General features: G+C 56.7%; 3 protein-coding genes across 4 annotated transcripts; 2 read left to right on the top strand and 1 right to left on the bottom strand.

The window, feature by feature from the left end:
- The first annotated feature begins 1812 nt into the window (after positions 1 to 1812).
- FXYD3 (FXYD domain containing ion transport regulator 3) lies at positions 1813 to 4105 on the top strand. Its single transcript, XM_065899470.1, has 5 exons — positions 1813 to 1852; positions 3200 to 3232; positions 3340 to 3363; positions 3910 to 3984; positions 4065 to 4105. Exons 1-5 carry the CDS (start codon positions 1813 to 1815, stop codon positions 4103 to 4105), a joined length of 213 nt encoding a protein of 70 aa, XP_065755542.1.
- A 1602-nt stretch (positions 4106 to 5707) lies between these two features.
- On the bottom strand, positions 5708 to 13799 carry LGI4 (leucine rich repeat LGI family member 4). The gene is made up of 9 exons (XM_065899407.1): positions 13265 to 13799; positions 12751 to 12822; positions 12430 to 12501; positions 11032 to 11103; positions 10848 to 10919; positions 10445 to 10614; positions 8116 to 8280; positions 7528 to 8033; positions 5708 to 6681 (listed from the first exon to the last, which is right to left on the bottom strand). Exons 1-9 carry the CDS (start codon positions 13432 to 13434, stop codon positions 6367 to 6369), a joined length of 1614 nt encoding a protein of 537 aa, XP_065755479.1. The 5' UTR covers positions 13435 to 13799; the 3' UTR covers positions 5708 to 6366.
- A 4251-nt stretch (positions 13800 to 18050) lies between these two features.
- On the top strand, positions 18051 to 22592 carry FXYD1 (FXYD domain containing ion transport regulator 1). 2 transcript variants are annotated; one of them, XM_065899463.1, is made up of 7 exons: positions 18051 to 18164; positions 19360 to 19424; positions 19892 to 19924; positions 20507 to 20581; positions 21077 to 21113; positions 22046 to 22095; positions 22291 to 22592. In XM_065899463.1, the coding sequence occupies exons 2-7, from the start codon at positions 19364 to 19366 to the stop codon at positions 22311 to 22313; spliced, it is 279 nt and encodes a 92-aa protein (XP_065755535.1). In that variant the 5' UTR covers positions 18051 to 18164; positions 19360 to 19363; the 3' UTR covers positions 22314 to 22592. The 2 variants fall into 2 exon arrangements, with proteins under 2 accessions (XP_065755535.1, XP_065755536.1); XM_065899464.1 differs by lacking the exon at positions 18051 to 18164 and having other exon boundaries at positions 19364 to 19424; positions 22291 to 22342; positions 22455 to 22592.
- Positions 22593 to 22683: the final 91 nt, after the last annotated feature.

Raw genomic sequence — 22683 nt, 5'->3', positions numbered from 1 at the left:
TCAGTGCCCCTTGTGCTGGGGATGCTGGGAGATGCCTGGGGAGGGGCTGTATGGGGGTGAATGGAGCCCTCACCGGCCAGGGAGGCTTGGAGGCTCCCATGGAAAGAGGCTTAAGCGCTGAGACTGAGTCCCGGGTGACAGTATAGAGCATTAAGCTGTATTCGCAGGGGTGACAGGGTTGCGACAGCAACGTGAGCTAATCATAGTGCCAACTTCATCAAGCTGTGAAGATTACATGTATGAACAAGCGCAAAGAGCTGAGAACAGTGCCTGGTGTGGGGTAAACATTCAATCAGCACCTGCTCTTATTACTAGTATTAGTGTGATCGTGGGGTGACAAAGCCTCACGTGTTCGCTTTAGACTACAGGTGGTCCTTCTGCAGACCTGTGCTGGGAGCCACTAGGCTGTCCTGCTCACATACACATTCCAACTCTCCCCGCACCACCCCAAATTTGGGGGGGGGGCGGTCTTAAACGCCTTAGTAATGTTCCCCAAAGCTACAGGCCCTTTTCCTGCCTGAACGCTCAAAGAAATGAATGCTCAAATTAAAACTGTGAGTCTGGTATATGGGATGAACCGGGAAGCTAAGAAGGTTCCCAGGAAAGAAATTCAGGGAGGGGGTTACATAGAGGCCAGAGAGAGAGAGACACGGGACGGGACGTGCTCTCCAGCTGCGGACAAGGAGACAGAGCAGGCAATGTCAATGGGCTTTTTACCAGGCTTAGGGAGGGTATGTGTTTTGCCGTCTGTGAAATGGGGTGTATAACCAATGGCCTCCGGGATTCTTGGGGGATTACATGAGTGAAAACCCAGCAAGGTCATTTGGCGGTGCCCAGCACAGGGTGGATCTAAGTGTTAGCTCTTGCTATCAAGATTGGGACAATGTATGCTGTGGCAGTGGGGCAGGGGCGGGAGAGGGGACAGGGGGACGCACAGGGGGACTGATGCTGGACCAAGAAGGGGGTGGCGGAGTGTTCTTTGTGCCGCGCAGGCCTACCTGGGGAAAGAGGAGTTGTTTGCTGCCAAAGGAGCTTGGTAGGGGTAGAGGCAGGACCAAGGACTGGGTGGGATGGGGAGGGGTGGGGCAGAAGCAGGACGGTGGGATGCGAGGAGGGTGGGGCAGAAGATGAGGCTGGGGCTGCCCTCTCCCTCCCCCTCCCCCCTCCCCCATCCTCTCTGAGTTCTCTCCTCCCCACATCCTGCCCAGAGCAACAAGAGGAGCCAGCTCAGTCCCCAGCCCTGGCCCAGCCCAAGTTCTGTGAAGTCTGGGCAGGGCGGGCAGGCTCCGAGCTGTCTGTGGGGGACACTCCCAGGAACAAGGCCTCCTGCCACCTGGCTCCCAACACCCCATTTCCCAAAACACCCCAAGGCCCTGAGAGAGTCCTGAGTTAGGAACAGCCTCCGCAGAGCCAGGTCTGGTTTAAATCCCGCTTCCTGGCAAGGTGACCTTGAGCACCCACTTTCACCTCTGGAGCGTCAGTTTCCACATCTGTAAGATGGGGATAACAGCTGGCGGCACCTTCCTCATTTGGTTGCCAGGGCGATTCACTTAAAGCCTCAAGTCCAGGTCCAGTGAGTTATTATTGCTGCTCCCCCTGTAGGCCTTCGTTCTCACCCAGCCCCCACTGCACTTTCCGGCTCCTTCTTATCTCTCAGCCCAGCGGAGTTTCAAGGCCAGGCTTTCTGCCCTGGGGTGAGCTGTGTACCCTGGATAAGGAGCACAGTGGCAGGGGATTGGGAACCAGAGGCATCCCGGTGGCCCTGCTAAAGCTGGACCTCCCCCCTAGATCCCTCCAGGCCAGCTCTCCGACATGCAAGAGGTGGCCCTGAGCCTGCTTGTCCTCCTGGCAGGTGAGTGCCCGTTCCTGGACTGCCTCTCCCCTGACCCCCTCAGCTGGGTGGTGACCACGCTTGTGTGTGGCTCTCTCGTGCTTTCTGCCTCCCCTGTGGGGTGGTGAGTCTCAGGACAGCATCTCCTGGAAGGTGGGAAGTGCCACACTGGTGATTTCAAGGAACACATAAAGGAGGACCTCTTATAAGCAGAGGTTCACACAGCTCGTCATGCATGGTCTTGATGTCTCCTTGGTGATATCGAGAAGGCTCAGCTCTGGGCTACTGTGTCTTTAACACTTCTTAACACTTGATTACGAGAGGTAAGAGTTTCAAGGTTATGTGGCAAGTTACCAAAGCCCCTTGTGCCTCAGTTTCCCCATCTGGACAATAGTAGCACCTACTTATAGAGTCACTGTGAGGATTAAACGAGTTACTATTTGCAAAACACTTAGAAGAGTGCCTGGGACAGAGTAAGCACCATGTGTTTGTGCTTTAAATATAATTTAAAAATATGAACCTCCCTTTAACAAAGAAAGAACAGAGCTTAGGCCCAGAGCTAAGGCAGCCCACTGCTTCTAGCCAGAATTCAAACCTAGTCCTTTGCTTTCATTGTACCTGTTTTTTTGTTTTTTTTTTTTTTTTTGCGGTACGCGGGCCTCTCACTGTTGTGGCCTCTCCCGTTGCGGAGCACAGGCTCCGGAGGCGCAGGCTAGGCGGCCATGGCTCACGGGCTCAGCCGCTCTGCGGCATGTGGGATCTTCCCGGACCGGGGCACGAACCCGTGTCCCCTGCATCGGCAGGCAGACTCTCAACCACTGCGCCACAGGGAAGCCCTCATTGTATCTGTTTTTATCAGTTACATTGGGCAAGACTGCAATTCCATTCAGGGTAGTGATGTAAAGTTGCATTTTTAAATAAAGCATATTAAGTTTATAATTAGTAAGTCACTTTAAGGGGAGTGGTGAGGGATGGGTGGGATGTGGACGTGGCAGAACCAGGAGGTGAGGGCTGAGAACGCCTGGGAGCTGAAGCCACCTGTCATCTTGACAAGACCATCGCTCGTTTCTGCAGGGGGTGTGGATTAGCCAGGTGTCTGGAAACATCAGGCCAAAGGCTGGCTAGGTGGCCCAAAGCCACCCAGGTGAAAACCTGTTGCAGGTGTGGGGCTGAGTCGGGGGAAACCCTCATTTCCGAGGTGGAATGTGCAGAGGAGCTAGTTTGGGGTTGGACCCCTGTGCCCGTGGGAGGTAGGGAACTGTCCATCAGGGGACCCTACGCTGAGGCCTGGAGCTCCAACGGCCCTGGCCCCAGCTTTGCCGAGGCCAGCACCCCCAATCTCTCTCCTACCCTGCTTCTCCCCGCCAGGCCTGCCTGCCTTGGATGCCAACGACCCGGAAGGTGAGTCAGACTGACTCTTCCACCAGTCCCGCCCCCAAAGTCTCCCCCAGGACCCCTGCATCCCCACTCTTATCCTGGATTCATGTCCTATTTTTCTTTCCTTGCAGATAAAAACAGTCCTTTCTACTACGGTGAGCGCCTGTGCCCCTCCCTTTGCAGCCCCACTCACCCCTCAGACCGATTTCGTGCCAACGGTCCCACACAGGGTTGAGTGAGGGTCTGATGGGGGTGACCCAGGGGCGAGGATTGGGGCATTGAACAGTAAACACAGGGGATTAAGGCAACAAGGCATGCCAGCCTGGTCCTTAGAACCACCCCCACGTTTTCTTCCACGTCGCCCTATGCTCCCTCCCTCCCCTCCTCAGGCCTCTGCTCAAATGTGCCCCTTCAGCCGGGTCTCCCCTGGCCACTCTCCCTAAAAGAGTTGTCTTCTGACTCTCCGTCCCCTGGCCCTGCTTATATGTCTTCAGACCGCTTCTCTCTACCTAACTCCACGTTAGATCTCTGTCGCTTGCTGTGTAGAGATTGGAAAGTGAGTGCGGGGGCTGGAGGGCTGTCTGTTCTCTCCACTGCTGTATCCCACATCAGGGGTGCCTAATGCATATCGTCAAGCGGTTGGGGGCTTGGATGAGGAGGGCACGGGCTGGCACCGAGGGCCCCCTCTGGGTTTCTCCTAGACTGGTTCAGGCTCCGTGTCGGCGGGCTCGTCTTCGCAGCGGTCCTGTGCGCCATTGGCATTATCGTCCTCATGAGTGAGTGGAGCAGCTGGCGGGGGAGCGGGCAGTGCAGGGCGGTGGGTGTCCTCCCCTGACATTCCCCTCTCTCCTAACAGGTGGGAAATGCAAATGCAAGTTCAGCCGGAAGCCCCGGTAAGATGGGTTCCAGGCAGTGTGCCTGCCTCATACTGGACAGACACCTTTCAGGGGGAAAGAGCTAAATTTTGCAAAAAAAAAAAAAAAAAGAAAAGGCCGGGTTTCTGGGTCTTGCCCTGGAGAATTCCTGTTACTGAGATCTTCCAGGTTTATTCTTCAGAGCCATGAATCCTCAGAGGGCCTCCAATCATGAAATGCTTTGGTCCCTGGGATGGTACAACTTTGTGGGAAAATAGCTAGGAAGATATGTCGGGGCAAGCTGAGAATCCTCTAGCCTTGAGGGAGAGGATGAACGGGGGTGAACAGAGATCTCATCACTTTTCTTTCCCTAGTCACTATCCAGGGGATGCCCCACCTCTCATCACTTCAGGTAAGACAGGGACAGAATGGAGCTGACTGGGACATAGGCTATGAGGTGTGTGTGTTTGTGTGTGTGTGTGTGCGCGTGTGCGTGTGTGCACCCTGGGGAGAAATAACCTGATCCACTCTCACAGGCTGACCCTGTCACCTCTCCCAGGCTCTGCCCATAACTGTTGAGGATGGATCAGCGGAAAGAGCACCGAGGGCCACTCTTTCCCCGAGTCCTGGCTCTGCACAGGATCCGAAACTCCAGGATGGAATTCTCAGACCACCTGGCCAGGGCTCCATCTCACCTCTCAGTGGAGGGGGTCTTTGTTCAATTTTCACTCTTAAATGATCTTGCCTCATGCCCAAGCAGCCTCGAAACTCCCTATGTGCGCGTTGGGGTTTTGGGGGGCCGGGAGAAGGGGATGTGCATGGGGGCCAGCATGGAAGCTGGCAGCTGAATCTCTCCACTGGGACAAGCCCACAGGCCTGCTTCCTCATGACCCGGTGGACGGCATAGGGCCTGACCTCTGCCTCCGTGGCCATGGGAGCCACATCTGCCATTTAAAATGCTCTAGTAGCCACATGGGGGACGTTCTGAGAGTGAAAGGGAGCTCTAGCCAGACGGAATGCTGGGACCCTCAGGTGGACAGTGGGACCTTCCCAGGAAAACTAGGATGTGGGATCATCCTTTCACAACAGGAGTAGCCAGCTAGCTTATGACTACAATAGTGACCCTCTGACTCACCTCAGACCCCATTTTATTATGAAAGACCCTTCCTAACACTCAAATGTTCCTGTAAGACCTTTAAATTATTCCCCATGATACTCCTAATAATATATAATGGCCACACGGTGTGAGAACTCCAACAAGCCCTAAACTCCCTCGAGACGGTCTCCAATAGCCAATAAGACTTCCAAAATGTCCCCAAGAGCCATAAAAATGCCTAAAATCCTTCAAAACACCCCGCAGTATCTCCTACAATACATAAGACACAAGACCAACAATAAACCCGTGACCTGTCCCCTAATAATGCCCTCATATCCCTTGGACGTCCCACTAGGCCCCCCATAATCATGACACACACTCCTTAGAAACCTCGCGAAAGCTCAACAAGGGCAGCCAAAATGTACCCTGGGACACCCCCCCCACCCCCGCCCCATAATACCGTTCCTGGGACACGAATCCTCCTCCCTCACCCCACCCCCATGCCACAGCAGACACCCTCTCCCAATGACCCCACAACAACCGGTGAGACGGGTGCACAGCGCGTTTATTGAGCTCGTACACTTTCAGTCCTCCCCCCTTTCACCGACACAGGACGGGTACCTCGGACTCCCGGCGACGATTCTCAATTTCCCGCCTATTCCCTGCGCACGCGCAACAGGGAAGACACGCTGGGCTTCCGCCTCGGCAGCAGGCATGCGCACAAGCAGCAGAGGAAGTTAGCAAGCCCGGCAGGGAAAACCGCCCAGCTACTGATGACGTCATGGAGGCGGGCACTAAAAGCGATTGGCTGGATTGAGTTTAGAAGGAAAAGGAAAGCTATCCTTTCCGTGGTACTTTTACAGGGAATAAGGAGGGTTGAGAGTGGGTTGAGCGGGGCGCTTCCAGACCTCATGGAGCTCTGCACATTACCCCCCGCCCCCCATGATTTCTGTACTGTCTCCGTGTGGCGGTGCCCCAGCCTGAGCCCCCAAGTCATCCTTGGAGGGGGTGGGGTCATCTACCCCCAGCCAAGATGTTGCTTAAGACTGGACGAGCAGCTCTTGCCTTGAACTTGGCCTGTGGTCAGTATCTCACAGGACCAGCAGTCACCTCTGAGTAGGACCAGGAGTCTAGGCAATGGGGCATCCAGAGGCCCAGGACTCCCCATGCCAGCCCTCTGCCAGCCATGTCCAGGGGCCCTTCCAGTCTCAGGCACTGAGGTCTAACTCGTGATGCTGGTAGATCTGTGTGGGGCCCTTGAAGCAAGCAGCGAAGAGGAAGCGCCTGCCGGCCATGGTGATATGGGCAAAGGCCCGGGGGGCCACCAAGGCTGGGGGCCCCAGCTCCTGCAGTGGCTCCAGGAGCCCCCTGTCAGGCTCAAGGCGGAAGACCTGGCTGAAGGCGAAGTCGCTGCCCAGGATAGCCAGCTGGTCCCTGGCGATGAGCAGTGGCTGGAAGACGTGGGCACCGCGAGAGGGAAGCTGCTGCAGCAGGCGAAACATGGAACCATCCCAGCGCATGACCTGCGGAGGGTGGCCGCTCATTAGGGCTGGGGTCCAAGAGGGCCAGGCCTGCCCGTCAGTGGTCCTCTAGGCTTTGGAGGACTTGGAACAGCTTGGGAACAGAGGCCTGTAGGTCCCCAAACTCCCACAGCTTTCTTATCTTCATAAATGTCACCACCCAGCTGCTCAGGCCACCGACTTGGAGTCATTCTGAGCCCTTCTCTCTCCCTCACACCCCACATAGAATCAGTCAGCCCTGGAATCTGTCAGTTTCACCTACCATGGTATTTATGTCTCTCATTTATTCTGGCTGTACTCCAGCCCAGCCACAGTCACCTCCCTCCTGGACCATCACACAGCCTCCTTCCTGGTCTTCCTGATCTCCCTGCTCCTGTCCCTGTGCCCACAGTCTGCTCCCCATGCAGACACCCTGTGAACACCTGCGTCAGATCAGTGCCTTTTAGGCCCAGAGCCCTCCCCCTGGCTGTACCTCACTCCAGAGAGAGAGTGCTGGAGGGGGTGGGCCGTCAGCCCCGGGGCTTCAGGGTGCGGTGGTTGTGATTAAATGTAGGCGCTGGAGTGTGTCGGAGTTTGGCGGTAGAATCTCGGGGCCAGTGTCAGTGTTGGGCGATGGGGAGTGGCTTAGGGCAGCCAGCCTCGAGGGGTCACAGTCTTGGAGTCAGTGTTGGGGTGGGGTCAGAGCTCAAAGATCAGCACATTAGGAAGCTCAGCCCGTGAGGCGGGTCAGAGTTCAGAGGCCAGTGCGCAAGGTGCGGTCAGCGCTGAAAGGCCAGCCCTGAGTGGGAGTCTGCTGATGCAGGTCAGGCCCGGCCTGTGCCTGCCCCACGGGACTGGGCTCAGCCTCACCATGGAGTCCCCGATGTAGCGTGTCAGGTACAGGAACACATCTCCGCTGGCCTGGAAGTGGCGTGTGGCATAGACGTCCTCGGCCTCGGGGATGTCCGTGCGCCTCTCGAAGCGGCCCCCAAACCAGTGGAAGAGCACGGGCCGCTGCGAGGCGGAGGCTAGCAGCAGGTGGGGCCGGCCGTCCAGCTCGAGGGCCTCGGCGTCCGTGTCCCGGTGCCAGGCGTGCAGGCTCTGGCGTGGGTAGAAGCCGGGCCCGTCGCGGCACAGCAGCGTGGTGCTGCCTGCCTTGGACGCGTCGGCCACCACGAAGCAGGGCTGCCCGTCCAGCCACAGGAGCTCGGCATCATTGGGCCGCAGCAGCCGCCGTGGAGCCAGGGCCTGCAGCGGGGCCAGGCGCAGGTCGGGGCCGGGCCGGGCCCACAGCTGCGAGCCTCCCCACAGGCGGGCGGCCAGCACGAAGAGGCGCGGGCCCAGCACCAGCGGCTTGCAGGACACCACCGAGGGCGCTGTGGGGAGGCGGGGAGCAGGGCGCCTGTCAGACGAGCTGGGCAGGCTACCTGGGAGGCGGGAGGATGGGAGTGGGCTTACCAGACAGCTCTTCCTCCTGCCGGAAGCGCTGCAGGCTGTAGTCCCAGGTCAGGATCAGGCAGCGGCCGGCAAAGGGCTGTGCCAGGACGACGTGGGGCTCCCCTTGGTAGGAGAAAGCCTCTACGCCCAGCGCTGACTCGCCGACCGTCTGGAACCAGGACAGCTCTGGGAGGGGGTGCAGTGGGGAGGGGAGAGAGTCAGGCAGGCCAGGGGCACCCCACGGGTCCTCATCACTGGGTCCCGCTTTGCACACCTCTGAGGTGAGGACCACGACGGTGTTGACCTCGTAGGGACATACAGTGGGATCTTTTTACCTATGGACGTATTAACTCACAACAACATGGCGGTACTCTGTTTTCTAAGCTGCGTGGCATCAGCAAATAGTTGCTTAGAAGTAGCCATTTATTCATTCATTTAATTTCACAAGATCCCTATGGGTTATGTTCTGTTATTATATCCACTTTATAGATGAGGAAACTGAGGCTAAGAGGCACAGGCAGCCAGCTGTCCCGCCAAATCCATCCCTCCCATCTTCCATGAGATAGGATAGCAGCTGGGCAGAAAGCTGCCCAGCCAGAGGCCACATTAGCCCAGCACTCCCCCTACGCTGTCCCCCAGCCTCTGAGGTCCGCTGTGGCCATGACCAGACCAAGTTCCCAATGGAACAAAAGCAGAGTGATGGCTGTAGTGCTTGCCTTGCTTGTAGGAAGATGGCTCATCCTGGACTTGGCCCTTTCCCCTTCTCCTTGTGAACTGGCATATGGACGGGGCCACAGCTCGGTTTCAGCCGTGGAAAGCAGGATAACACCCAGGGCCTGCCCCACCCACCTGGACTGCTCACCTCAGACCCTTCTGTTTTCTTTAATTCTTGGTATTTACAGCCTCTTTGTTACAGCACCTTAGCATTTTTGGTAACGGTGCACCCAGATTGCCCAGTGTGGTGGCGGTGGAGCCGGGTGGTGGACTCCAGTTTACAATACTTCACTCTACATGCCAGGCCCTACTTCTAGGGACCAGGGTTGAAGCAATGAACCAAACCACTAAGCATACCCATCCAAAGGGGATCTTTTAAAAATGGCCTTCAAATCATGTCACTCCCTGCTCGCAACCCTCCATGGCTTCCCACAGCCCTCTGGATGAAGTCCACCTTGTTCTCTATGGCTTTCGAAGTCCTGCAGGGTGAGGCCCCTGCACCTTCCACCTCATCTGTGTCCTTCCCTCCTCACTCCCGTAAACCAGACGTGCCTCCCTTTGATCCTCATTCAGGACAAGCTCTGTGCTGCCTTGGGGGTCCCTGCGCACGCGGGCTCCTTCCTCTGTACTCCACTTAGCTACATCCACATCTAGTGCTACCTCTTCAGAGAAGCCTTCTCCGATGCCCCAGGTAAGGCAGGACCACCGCCTAAACTCTCTCATCACCCCCTGTGTTTATCACGATGTGTACCATACACTTATTGGTGCAATGTTTTATTGAATGTCTGTCTCCCCACCCCCAGGACTGTGACCCCATGAGGCCGAGGCCAAGGCCCAGGGTTATCTTGGTCACCACAGTGTGCCCATCGCGTCTCACAGGGATGGGCACCGAGTGGACCTCAGTGACTGTGTGTTGAATAATGGAATGAAGAGTCACTAAGTTAAACTCCCTTGTTCTGTGAATCCCAAAGACCAGAAACATGTCTTACGCTTTGATGATGATGATGTTAGTAATGGTCTTCAGGTTTGAACTCAAATGTCCACTCCCTCCTGACCCTCCAGCTGTGCCTGGCCCCCGCTCTGGCTCTGGGCTCCCGTAGCTCCATGGTTTCCCTCCATCCCGGCCCTGACCCCTCTGTGCTTCCCCCCATCCCAGGCCTGATCATTCTGGGCCATCCCTCTCTGCTTGCCTCTGGCTGTGGGCTCTGTGAGGGCAAGACCCAGGACTGGCTTCATCACTGCTGTGCTCTCTGCTTTGCCCAGTACCCATAAAGGTACCAAAATATATTTGTGGAAAAGCAAAATGATCATAGGAAGTACTTTTTAAATGGTCGATTTTATATCGATAACAACAACGACGAGAATGAACATTTATGGGGGCCTCCCCTCCCAGGCCCTGCGCCAAGTACATCACTGAAGTCTCACAGCAGCCCTATGTCACTGTTTATTACCCCTATTTACAGACAGGAAAACTGAGGTTCGGGGAGGTGGTGCTGCTTGCTCAGGAGACTCACAGCCAGGAAATGGCAGAGCAGGGAAGGAGGTGAGCCCCTCAGCCCTGGCAGCCGTTCCCCAATCTCCCACCTTCTTCCGGGAACACCTGCTGTCCCTCCCACCCCACCGGGAAAGCCCCCACCTATGGCTCTGCACTTGAACGTCTTGGGGTCGAGGTGGTGGAGCTGCATGTGGGCCAGGGCGGCGGGGCCGGCACAGGCCCCGGTCCCCACGCTGGCGTTCACGGTGGGTATCCACTGCAGCAGCCAGAGGACACGGCAGTCACACTGGAACGGGTTCCCGCGGAGGTCCCTGGGGCAAGAGGCCGGGGAGGGGCTGCGACCCGGATTCCACTCCCTGCGGGCCACGCTCCCCACCCCTCCCCAGGCAAGGTTTCAGGATAGGGCCCCCGAGTGGTGTGGAAAATATGTAGGAACCATCGCAGTCATACTCATTTGTGCCAACCAAGAGTGGGCACAGATCTCCCCTTCCCCCACCCAAACATTCCCAAATCCTCCCACCCTCCCAGCCCCCTTGAGCCTCACACGTGAGTCAGGGTCTCCAGGCCTCGGAACAGGAATCTGGGGAGGGTCTCGAGATGGTTATTGGCCAGGCTTCTGGTGGAGGGAGAGAAGCAGAAACCATCAGCAGCTCCCAGGATACGCTGTGTGCCTGGGTGATGGGTGCGGGGTGCCTGTCAGGGAGGGCTGGGGCGATGGAGGCACGCACAGGTGTGTGAGTGAGCGGAGTCCTCTGAGAGCGTTCTTAGAGATGGAGCCAATCTCATTGTCTTCGATAAAGCTGTGGAGGGAAGATGGGGTCAGGGGGCGGCCCTTGGTTCCCTGCTGTGGCCCTACAGTGCTTGGGGAACTCACCCCGTGGAAGACATAGGCCACTGGAATGTGCCGAATTCTCCCCCAACAGCTTGCATAATCCCAGGGAAAACCTCCCAGGAACCTCTCCTCAGCAAGGTCCCAGCCTACAGTTTCAGGACCCAAGAACCCGACCCTATGGTCATTGCCAGCCTCGCCGTGAACACTGCCACCACCATCACCACCACTGCTGCCCTGATCACCAACGCCAACACTGGCACCAATATTACCACCCATACCTCCACCATCATCCATTATGCCCAGGGCCTCTACCATCGTCATCAACCCCAGTACCAATAACTGCCATCATCACCAACAATATACCATGTCACCACCGTCACCGATACCATCACCACCGGTTCCCATCAATACCAACAACACCAACACCATCATTACCAAACCCACACCGGCAACACTGATAAGCGTCACCAAGAGCACAGCCTTTGTGATCGATACCAAAACCAAAGCCACCGTTATCGCAAGCTTCAGCACTGGTACCAGCACTGCCAACACCAGAAACATCACCTTTACCCCCAGCGCTCACATCATCACCCGTCAGCGCCACTACTGCCGCAGTTCCCATACGTACGAACGTCTCCGCCATCCCCACCAAACCCCATACCAACAGCATTGCCATTACACCAACACCGACATCCTACCCCAAACCATCACCAATACCAATACGATAATTACCAATGCCCAGAATACTGCTAACTGTCACTAACACCAACCCTTCAAACTTCATCATCCATACCACCGATAGCGCCATCACCGTTGGGTCCACCGTTTTTATCAAAATCATCCCCACTCCACCATCCTCAATAATGCCACCACTTCCCTGTGAGCAGCTGCATAGCACCAGGGGTAATGCTGGCATAGTCACACTCTCATCACCACCATTACCGTCAGTCCCACCATCACCAACTAACTCAGAATAGTGTCCTCTTAATTTGAAACACTTCTTTATCTCTGGCCTCTCTGTAACCTCCCTGGGCTCCCAAAAGTCAGGTAGGACCAGAAACAGTCATGGGTCATCCAGGCCTTTTGTGAATCTTGAAACAGAGAGGGCAGCTGAGCAGAAGCCCCAACGCCACTCAAGAGGCCAGGACCCTTGCCCCCTCCAGACGGTCCCTTGTGCAGACACTTCCTCCCCAGGGCAACAAGCCCCTATCTCCCCCACTCTAGCAGACACAGAGGGGCTCCGCCTTCCTCTCCCAGGCCCCCATTCCTGCCCCCATCTTCTGGCCTCACTCACAGGTACTGCAGGTGGGACAGGCCCGCAAACGCATCGTCCTCGATCACGGAGAAGGAGTTGGATGTGAAGAGGCTGGCAAGGAAGTTAGAAAGACATTTTTCCAGGGTGGCTGCTCCCTACCTGACACGTTAACCTTGCCCCCTCCCAACCCCAGCCCACGTGGGCACGGTCACACACACATACGCATGCCAAGTGAGTATGTGTGTGACACGGATGCTTTCATGGACACGCACATACGTGTACGTGTGCACACTCCCCCATGCGCATGTGCGTGGACACCCCCTCCCTCAGGTGGCCGTCGCTAAGCCGGGCCCCACTCACAGCAGGTGCAGTGACGGTACCCTCAGGAAGCTGCCGGCCTTCAGCTGGGTGACTCCAGTCCTAACGAGTGAGCTGGGGATGTGGGCAATGGTGGGCGAGGAGAAGACTGCTCCAGTGTGCCAGTCCCATCCCAGAGCTGTCTCCTGTGTCCGGCGGTGGGGCGGAGGGGACCCTGGCATGCCACCTGACCCTGGGTGTGTGTATTTCCCCTACATCCCAGGGGAGACAGGCATTTGCCCTCCTCGTTTGGCCAGGATCCTGGCAGCACTCAGCCCACCCCACGGCTCTCCTTCTTCCCAGGCCCCGATGCTGACCCTGCCCTTTGGAATTTCCCTCCGGCTCCTTTCCAAATCCCAGCAGCCCCCTTTCAGGACTCCCGACATCCTTTGCTGCCCCCCTCCCAAGATCCTGATGGGTCCCTGTTTCCTTGGGGAGCCAGCACCCTGCCCCCCAGCCCCTGGGGTCCCAGGACTCCCATCCGCAGCCTCAGGCCTCCAGAGGGCCGGACACTCACAGCGACAGCAGGGTCGGGGAGAAGCTCTCGGGCAGGTCCGGGGAGCCCTCACACAGGGCACTGTCTTTAGTACAGGAGCAACTCAGAGGACACTTTCCCTTTGGGGGTCTCCAGGCCCCCCCCACGCCCACCCCAGCCAGCAGCAGCAGCAGGATCCCTGCCCCTCCCATGCCCCCTGACCTCCACCGAGGCACCGGCTTCTCTCTGCCCACCCAGCTTGGCCCAGGTCGCGGCCACTACATCTCCCATGCCAGGTGGCCCTCCATGCCGCCTGCTGGCACGCTCTGCCCTGGCTTCTCTCTCCTCTTTCTTGGTCTCCCCTCAGTCTGCTTTGCTTCCTGTATCTCTTTGGTGTCTAATTTTCTGTTTATTTCTCTTTCCCTGTCTTTCTGTCTCTCTCCCTTTTTATACTTCTGACTCCGTGAGTTAGTCTGCTTCCCACTCTCTATCTCTGTCTCTCTATTTCTATCTGAATTGTCTCTCTGTCTCTGTTTCTCTTTTTCTCTGTCTGCCTCCTTCTGTCTGTTGGCCTCTCTTTCTGTGTGTGTCTGAGTGTGTGTGTGTGTGTGTGTGTGTGTGTGTGTGTGTGTCTCCCTCTGTCTGGTGTCTTTATTTCTGTCTCCCTACCCCCCCTTTCCAGCTCCTTGGAAGTTTCTTCCCCTCCTCCCACGTCCCTTCTCCCAGGAGGTTTGGGAAAGGGACTTGCTGGGCACCGGGTGCTCCAGGCAAAGCAGGGCAAGAAGGAGGAGGGCGTCAGAGGCCATAGGAAGAGCAGCCCTTGGGAAGGGGCCAGAGGGCCCCATGGGAGGGGAGGGGCCGCAGAGCGTTGGAGCTGCCCTGGCCCCTCCCGGTCAGCCCCCTCCCCAGATTCCCCACTCCACCCCACTCACGGAGTGTGAGGAGGCTGTCACCTGGGTGGGGACCGGATGGCTCTGCAGGCGGGAGGGGGGTGGGAGGAGAGACCACCAAGGGCTGGAGCCTCGGTGGCCACTCCCAGCCAGCCCCCTCCCCTGGCTCCAGTAGGGCTGGGTGGGCACTGGCACCCAGGCTTGGAGGGACCAGCTCAAGTCCAGCTGCTCCCTCTGGTGGCGACACTCAGCAGGGCAGCCGCCCTGCCCCAAACCCACAACCTCTTTTGCCTGAAATTAACTCCTTGAGTACCCACCACTCACTTAGGGGTAGGGAGCCAACCCAAGGGAAAAAGGGTGATAATGATGCCATCCCCTTCCTTCAGCACTGACTCTGTACCACACCGCGTCCTACAAGTTCATCTATTAGCTCGTGCTGACCTCACTACAGCCCTCCGAGGCTAATATATCGTATGGCTATTTTACAAATGGAAATACTGAAGCGAGGGGTCAGGTCATTTGAGATCTAGGTTATCGAGCTGGGGCAGAGCCAGGACTCAAGCCCAGGCAGCTGGCTGCACAGTCTCCCAGTATGATTTTGCATTCCTCCTTTGGAGATCAGAACCCATGGATACTGGCTGTTTTCGTTTGGACTAAGCTTTTAGCAGTTTGGATAGATTCTGTTCATTAAATAAGAAAAATAAATAAATGACATTACCCAGTCTGAAGTAGTGGTAATAATACTCACTGAGCCCTTACTATGCATCAGTCTTGACATGAATTTACTCAGTGCTCACAACAACCCCTTGAGGTGGGTAGTATTATTAACCCCCACTTTACAGATGGGAAAACTAAGGCGTGAGGAGAACACACAGCCTCTCTTGGCACTGCTGCACACACCCAGAACACTTGGAGGACAAGGGACCTAACAGCACCAGCTAGGGGTCACCGGTCACGAAGCAGGGCACGGGGTGGGCCTGGCACGCGGGCTAGTCGGGGCTTTGGAGGGCACCGGGCAAAGCTGCGGGCAGATGAGGCCCAGGCCGCGTTGGGTCAGCTTCGGGTCGGCACACTCAGGACTGTTCCACTAACACCTTTTACAGAAAAGTAGAAATGTGTGTCTTACTGGTAAAGCATAAATTATTAAACTTGAATATTTTTTTTAAAAGTATTAAAAGTGACCACCCCTGACACCAGGCGGGGTCACTCAGATCAGGGTCATCCCTGATCCTCAGTTTGCCCATCTGTCAGATGGGGCGGTCGTGTCACCCACTTCTCAGATGTGTAGAGAATTCCTCCTCTATCCGAGAGGATAGAGGGTGTTCCGAGAAGGGTGGGCACCCCACAGCTTGGGGTGGATTCTGGACCCAAGGGCTTGTCCTGCACCTGGACATCTCTGTGATTTGAGCAAGGCCCTTCAGGTCTCTGTTACCTCAGCCATAAAGCAGGGATGATAAACTTCTTTACAGGGTTTTTGAGAAAGATAGATAAAGAGCTCTGGGCCAGGGACACCGAAGGGAGACAGATGGGCCTAAATCCATACTCCCAGAGTGTTCAACCCAGCAGGTCCTCCCTCCTGTTTATGATGAGAAGAATGACAAGGATGATGATGGTGACAGCTTACTTTTGTGTGTGCGTGTGTGATCACTTAGTGTGCCGGGCCTTGTTCTCAGTATTTTCCATGCATCATTTCAGAGAATCATCCTGACCTCCCTCTGAGTTGAATAGTGTTATCATTTCCATTCTACAGAAGGAGAAACTGAGCCACAGAGAGGTTAAGTCATTGGCCCATCACCCAGCCCGAAAATGGCTGGGCCTCTCCACTCTGGAGCAGCTGGCCCTGTGAGGGGAGGGACCCCAGCACTGGCTAGAGCTAGCCAGGTGCCGCCCTCCCTGCTGGCCCCCCTTGCTCCTCTGTCATCCCGCCCCAGGGCTACATAAATATTAGGGTTATCATTAACCAGGGACTGCTGGTGACTGGGGTATAGGGCCACAAGGGGCAGAGGCTCATGAGGGAGACTTCTGAAGCTGCTGGGGTCCTCTGAGACCACGTGCACGCGCGCGCGCGCGTGTGTGTGTGTCAGGGCCACCTGTGCCTGGGTGTGAGCCGTCTACCTGCTCCTGATCTGTGTCCTGCAGAGTGTGGTATCTGGGCCCAGGTCTCTTTCAGGTAGGGGCAGTTTCTGTCCTTAACCACCAGAGGGACCTTGGGAGAATTATCTCCACTTTGCTAAACCTTGGTTTGCAGATATCTAAAATGGAGTTTATAATAAGACAACATCAGGGGGACTTCCCTGGTGGTGCAGTGCTTAAGACTCTGAGCTCCCAATGCAGGGGGCCCAGATTCGACCCTTTGTCAGGGAACTAGATCCCACATGCGTGCCGCAACTAAGAGTTTGTATGCCACAACTAAGGAGCCCACGTGCCACAACTAAGGAGCTCTTGAGCTGCAACTAAGACCCAGCGCAACCAAATAAATAGTAATTAATAAGTAAATACATATTTTTAAAAACGACAATGTCAGGTTCAGAGACCTCTGAGCCTGGCCCAGGGTGATACATATTACCTTAGTGATTTCTCCATTTTGTAGGATGGGAAACCAAGGCACAGAGAGGTCTCTTGGGCTGCTCGAGCTCTCACAACTAGGAATGGCAGAGCCCAGAGCTGATCCCCCTTTTCTCTGTCACCAGTGCCTGGTAACCTGGTCTGCCCATGAGGGTGCCAGGTGTGTTGTCCTCCAGGGGGTTTTAGGGGTCACATGAGCTCAGGGACGGGGAGGTTCTGGGCTAAACACATCAGCGCACATTTGGTGGTGTCTCCAAGTGTGTGAACACAGAGCGTAGGCCTGTATGTCTGCGACTGTATGACCAGCTGTGTGCCTGTTTGCCGGTGCATGAGGATGTGTGTGTGTGTGTCTGTCTGTCTGTTTTTATGGTTATGAAACCACAGCGTGGTTGGTTGTATGCCTGTGTCCTTGACAGTGTTTCTGCTTCTCCATGAGGCCACATAAATGTGTGTGTGTGTGTCTGTGTACAAATGTACACAGTTTGTATGCCTTCACATGCCTGAGATCGTGTAGGAGTGCTGGCTGTGGCGGTGCCTTTGAATATATTTGTGTTTAGTGTGTTTCTGTACAGACATTTGTCAGTATTGTCCTTGCAAGAGTGTGTATCTCTGTGACCATTTGTAAGAGTGCACAGTTGTGTGGTTGTGTCTTTGTGCCTCTATACGGGCATCCATCTCAATGAACACGTGTGTGTTTTGTGTGTATACAAATGTGTTTCTCTTGGTGTTTTGTGACTGGTTACGAAGTGCTGGTGAGTGTCTTTGGGTTTCTCTATGCGTGTGTCATTCTGAATTTGTATGTATGTACATGCATGTATTTGTCTTGTTTTGTGCCTGTTTATCCAGGTCTTTGGGTTTCTGTGTGTGTGTGTGTGTGTGTGTGTGTGTGTGGTGTGTACCCTCACAGTCAGTAGAAGACAACCTACATACACGCTGAAATGCCCTCCAAACAGCCCTGTGGTGCTGACGAGGGCCCCGCAGGACCCTGGGGTCAGGGGTCAGTGGACTCCTAGGCACTCAGGCCAGGTGACCTTAAGCCCAGGCTGGGCCCAATTCCCAGGGAGCAGCGTGGAAAATCATTGACACCCACCCTGCCCTCCCAGCTCCGAAGCCCTCTGAAGTGCGCCCGAGGCTCACGTGTGAGTGTGTGTGTGTGTGTGTTTGTGCGCCTGTAATACAGTCCTCCCTGCCGGCACCTCTTCTCCCCAGCTTTCCCCACGGCTGGCTGCCTACGATTCCTCCCTCTGAGCTGAGAGAGTTAACCTAGCGGGCCAGGGCGGTCTGGGCTGGGGGCCGCCCCCTGGCCCCCCTCCAGCCCGGCTCCAGTTACAGCTGCCGGTTGGGGAGGGTAGGGGTGGGGTGGGGCGGGGAGGGGAGACGGCTGAGGGCAGCGCGGCCAGCTCTGGGCCAGGGGGTCCAAAGTGCTCGGCCCCAGGGCACAGCCGGACGTTTGGGGCCTTCTTTCGGCAGGGGACAGCCTGACTGGGGTGAGCGTCCCCTGCCCCTCCCCTCCAGGCCTCACCCCTGGCCTGGCTGGGCCGCCTATTTTGGGAACAGGAGTGGCTTCCCAGGCAGGCCAGACCCAAGAGGAAGGGAGTGTGGTTGGGACATTGGGGTTCTCCCAGGGGTGGAAGTGTGGGTGCAGCTCCTCCCTGCTCCTGCTGTGGCACGTGCACCCTGGCTGGGTGTGGGTTTTGGACACTCACGTGTGTAGGGTGTAGGTCGGGCTGCGTCATCGTTTGGGGGTGCAGAAGGCCCAGATAAGGAGTAACGTGTGCCTGGGTCTCCGCCCCATGTCCTGCTCCAACCAGAAGTTTAGGGAGTGGGCGTCGTCTCCATTCCAGCCCCACTGTGTGTGTGTGCGTGCGCGCGTGTGCGTGTGTGCGTGCGTTCCTGCCCCTGGCATCTGTCTTCTATCTCTCAGCCCCACTGGCCTGGGCCTCAGGCCACTCGCCTGGCGTTGTCCGTTCATGAAAGATGTCACCCAGAGGCAGGCAAAGGGGACGTTTTCCCTGTTCTCATCTCTTCCAGGAGAGGAGAAGGGGTGGCCTTTCCCACGGGGGAAGCCCATGGCAATGTGGCAGCCCAGCCTCACCCGGGCAGGGTTGTGCGTGACCCCCAAGAGGGGGGAGGAAGGCTGTTGCCATGGTGGCCTGTGCGAGGCAAATTCCTCCAGGGTGAAATGGGAGATATTTATACCCAGGGTCAGGCGAGGAGCGGGCCAGCGGCTGAGGGCAGGAGAGCTGGGATATTACGGACAGGGTGAGGCTGTGGTGTACGGGCAGGTGAGCCCTTGGGCATGTCCTGGCTGCCTCTTCCCTGGCAGTGTGTCTGTCTCTCCATCTGGGTGGGGCAAGTCATCCAGGGTAGGCATGGGGAATCTGGGGCCTGCTGTGGGGACGGCCCTGGCCTGCGGGAAGTCCCTGTGGACTGTGTGTGTGTCTCACCCCTGTCCTTGCTGCTCTGTGACCCCCATGGTGTGGGTTGTTTTCGTGATGCTGTGCCCTAGTGAAGCAGGAGGGTGCCTCTGTTTCTCACGGTGACCAACCTGGATGATGGACGCTTTTGAAATTAAGTCCCTGGACTGTCTCTGACTTAACAGAGACAGTCCCCTGAAGAACGTTCAGGCCCCAAAGGTGGGGGAATGAGGGTACAGGTTTCCTGACCCTTGTTGTCCCCCAGGACAATGGCATCTCTCAGCCACATCTTGGTTCTTTGTGTGGGTCTCCTCGCCATGGTCAACGCAGGTGAGTCCGGGGAAGGCAGCCCACTACCCACTTCAGCCCCAAGGGTGGCAAGGGTAGGGGAAACCCTGCAAGAGAAACAAGTTGGAGACTCCAATCTGAACTGAGTCAGTTGAGACACCAGGAAATTGGGGTCTCACGTGGGGTTCCGTTACAGGCTGGTATCTGGGGGAGGGGAGAGGATGCCCCAGGTGTGGCAAAGGTGGAGGGCGGGATGGAGGCCTGTGAATGACGGAATCAGAGACAACTTGTAATGAGACGGAGAGCTGAGGCAGTTAGGTGCCTGCTGCTCCACCCAGGACAGTGCAGCGGGGCAGCTAAGACCAAGAGAGGGTAGGCAGGCTGCTCAGGGTCCAGCAGTCCCCAGACTCTCGGCCCAGGAATGTAAAACCCCCAAAAGCTCTCGTTGTGCCCCTCCTTGTCCAGGATCCCAGGAAGCATCCGACCCTGATTTCTTTCTCTCTTTCCAGAAGCTCCACAGGAACACGACCCATTCACCTATGGTGAGGGAGGGAGGGGCACCTTTCTTTGGGAGTTAGGGGGTGCTGGGCTGGGTTCGCCTGTCCTCTCCTCATTCCTCCCCTCCCCCCACCTCTCTCTGTTTCTGTCTCCATCTCTCTCTAGACTCTCAGTGTTTATGTCTCTGTCATTCTCATTCTCTCTCTTTCTCTTGATCTGGCTCTCCGACTCTTTCTGTCTTGATCTCCCTCTGTCTCTGTCTCTCTGTTGGTCTCTGTCTATTTCATCCCTCTCTGTATCTCTGAATCTTTCTCCTTTTACCTCTTAGCATCTTATGGCTCATCCTCTGCTGCCACCTGCCTTTCTCCTCTTCCTGATCCTCACCATCATCCTTCCCTACTCCCTTGTCTCCTCCCTCCTCCTTGCCTTGCCCACCTCCTCCCCTCCCTTTTCTTTACATCCTCTCTTCTCCCTGATCCCCCTTCTCCCACATCTCTCCCTCCTCCTCTCATTGATTTCCTTTCCTCTTCCCCATCCTTCCTCCTTGCCCCTTCCTCCCCATTCTGTCCCTCTACTATCCTTCCTCCTCCCCTCCCTGCATTCACGCTCCTCCTTGCTGCCCACAGACTACCAATCCCTGCGGATCGGAGGCCTCATCATCGCCGGGATCCTTTTCATCCTGGGCATACTCATCATCTTGAGTGAGTACCCCTACCGAGACTCCTGCCGCGAATCTGCGGGTGTCTGTCCCAACCCCGTCCAGTCCCCGCTCCGCCTCCAACCCCGCCCCTATCAGAGCCCTTGGTCCCGCCCTTATTTCTGCCCCCCGGCCTCACGCCCTCGGCTCCGCCCCTGTTTATGCCCCTCCCCTATCGCAGCTCTAGGCCCCGCCCCTTCTACTCCGCCCTCGGCCCCGTCCCCGCTTCTATCACCGCCCCCGGGCCCGCCCCGTTTACGACCCCGCCCTCGGCCCCGCCCCTGTTTCTGCCGCTCCCCTTTCCCTGCCCTAGGCTCCGCCCTGCCCCTTCTACTCCTCCCTCGGGCCAGCCGCGTCTCTATTGCAGGCCCAGCACCCCCCTGTCCCTGCCCCACCCTTATCCCCCGCGCCGCTCCAGCCCTGGCGAGCGCGAGCTCTGGCTCGCTGTGCCGCGTAGAGCGTAATCTCAGCTCACTCCTCCCCACGCCCCCACCCACAGGCAGAAGATGCCGGTGCAAATTCAACCAGCAGCAGAGGTAAGAAGCCTCTCTGGGCTCTCACTCATCTACTCCCGCTCTGAAGGAGCACTGGGGGTGAGGCCGGAAGTCCACTAGATCCAGAGCCAGAGAGACCCCTCGGCAAATATGTATCAAGCACCTACTACGTGCCCAGCCCCAAGCCAGGCCTTGGGACCAAGCCACGAATTAACTGCCCTCCCTGCCTGGCTGAGCGTCCGGCCCAGTGGGGGCGGTGGCGATGGGCTCCAACAGACCCACAAATATAAAATCACGAAGTGCCGTAAGTGCTGTGAAAGAAAGAGCCGCGGCGAAATGAGATCACCTCACTTGGCGGCCCAGTTTAGCTCGGAGTCCTGTTTCTAGCTCTCTGATTCATCCTTAAATAAAAATGTAAAGCCCAGGCAATGTATGAATACCTTGTCGGTATTAAGATACTTGTAGATGTTATTATAAATAAAGGTAGTATTTATTGGGTGTGTCCCACGTGCAGGATGCTGTTTCATGATGTGTTATTTACCCCTCACACCATATCTATAAGGCAGGTGCTTTTATTAACCTCATTTTACAGATGAGGAAGCCAAGGCACAGGAAGGTGGTCACACGCCCCAAATCGCTCAACTGCAAGATGAAGGAAGGCTCTAGGTTTCTAACCTAGGCCGTCTCCAGGCAATCTGCCCTCAAGTCGCTTTGGCTATACCTCCTTTCCAAATTCTAGTTCCTTCTCCAGCACTCGGGGAGGTACTCTCTGTTACCGGCTTGGAGCGCCTCCTGCCAAACACTTAAACTGCTCCTGGGTGCACTGGATTTTCTGGCGGCCTGGAACCTGCTCCTCGCCCATCTCTGGGTCTCAGTACACAAGTCTGTGAAATGGGGGCCGCGCTGGGGTTTCCCGGGTGAGAGCTGCCTCTCTCCTTTTCCATCCCCAATTCCTTCTGCATCTCCTTTCTCAGGACTGGGGAACCTGATGAAGAGGAGGGAACTTTCCGCAGCTCAATCCGCCGTGAGTTTGGGGAGACTTCGGGTGTTTGGGGATGCAAGCTGGTTCCAAGAACCCCTTTCCTGGTCCTCCGTGGGCGCGTGGAGCGGGGGGCTTGATTTGAAACCCGAGGTCGGGGAGTTGCCCTGCTGTGCTCCCACCTTCCAGAGGAGCTGGGGGGCCCCTCCTGCTATCCGAACTCTATGTGTTCCCCCTTAGGTCTGTCCACCCGCAGGCGGTAGAGACACCTGGTGCGATGGAAGCCAGCCAGGTCCTGCAGCTCTGACTAGGCTGGAGGGGGGAGGGGGGAGGAGGAGGGGGCGAAGGGCTGGGATAGGGGGCTTGGAGGGCTCTCCTGCCTCTTACCCTTTTCACCCACACAGAATTCCCCTGGCACCTGACGCCTCCCACCCACCTTCCGCGCGCCCACCTCCATCTGGACTGTCCTCTTTCCCAGCCCTTCCCCCACAGACTCCCGTCTGCCGCTCAGATTTCCAATAAAACGTGCTTTTCTGCCTTGACAGAGCGGTGTGGATCTGTCAGTCCCTTCGCGCGGAAAGCCTGGGCGCCCCCTTGGCCCCGGCAGAGGGCGCCCCCACCCTTGGGGAAAGG

This window comes from Phocoena phocoena, chromosome 20, assembly GCF_963924675.1.
Source record: "Phocoena phocoena chromosome 20, mPhoPho1.1, whole genome shotgun sequence".
Taxonomy (NCBI): Eukaryota; Metazoa; Chordata; class Mammalia; order Artiodactyla; family Phocoenidae; genus Phocoena; species Phocoena phocoena.
The sequence above is the reverse complement of the archived record's forward strand: the minus strand, read 5'-3'. Positions and strand labels throughout refer to the sequence as shown.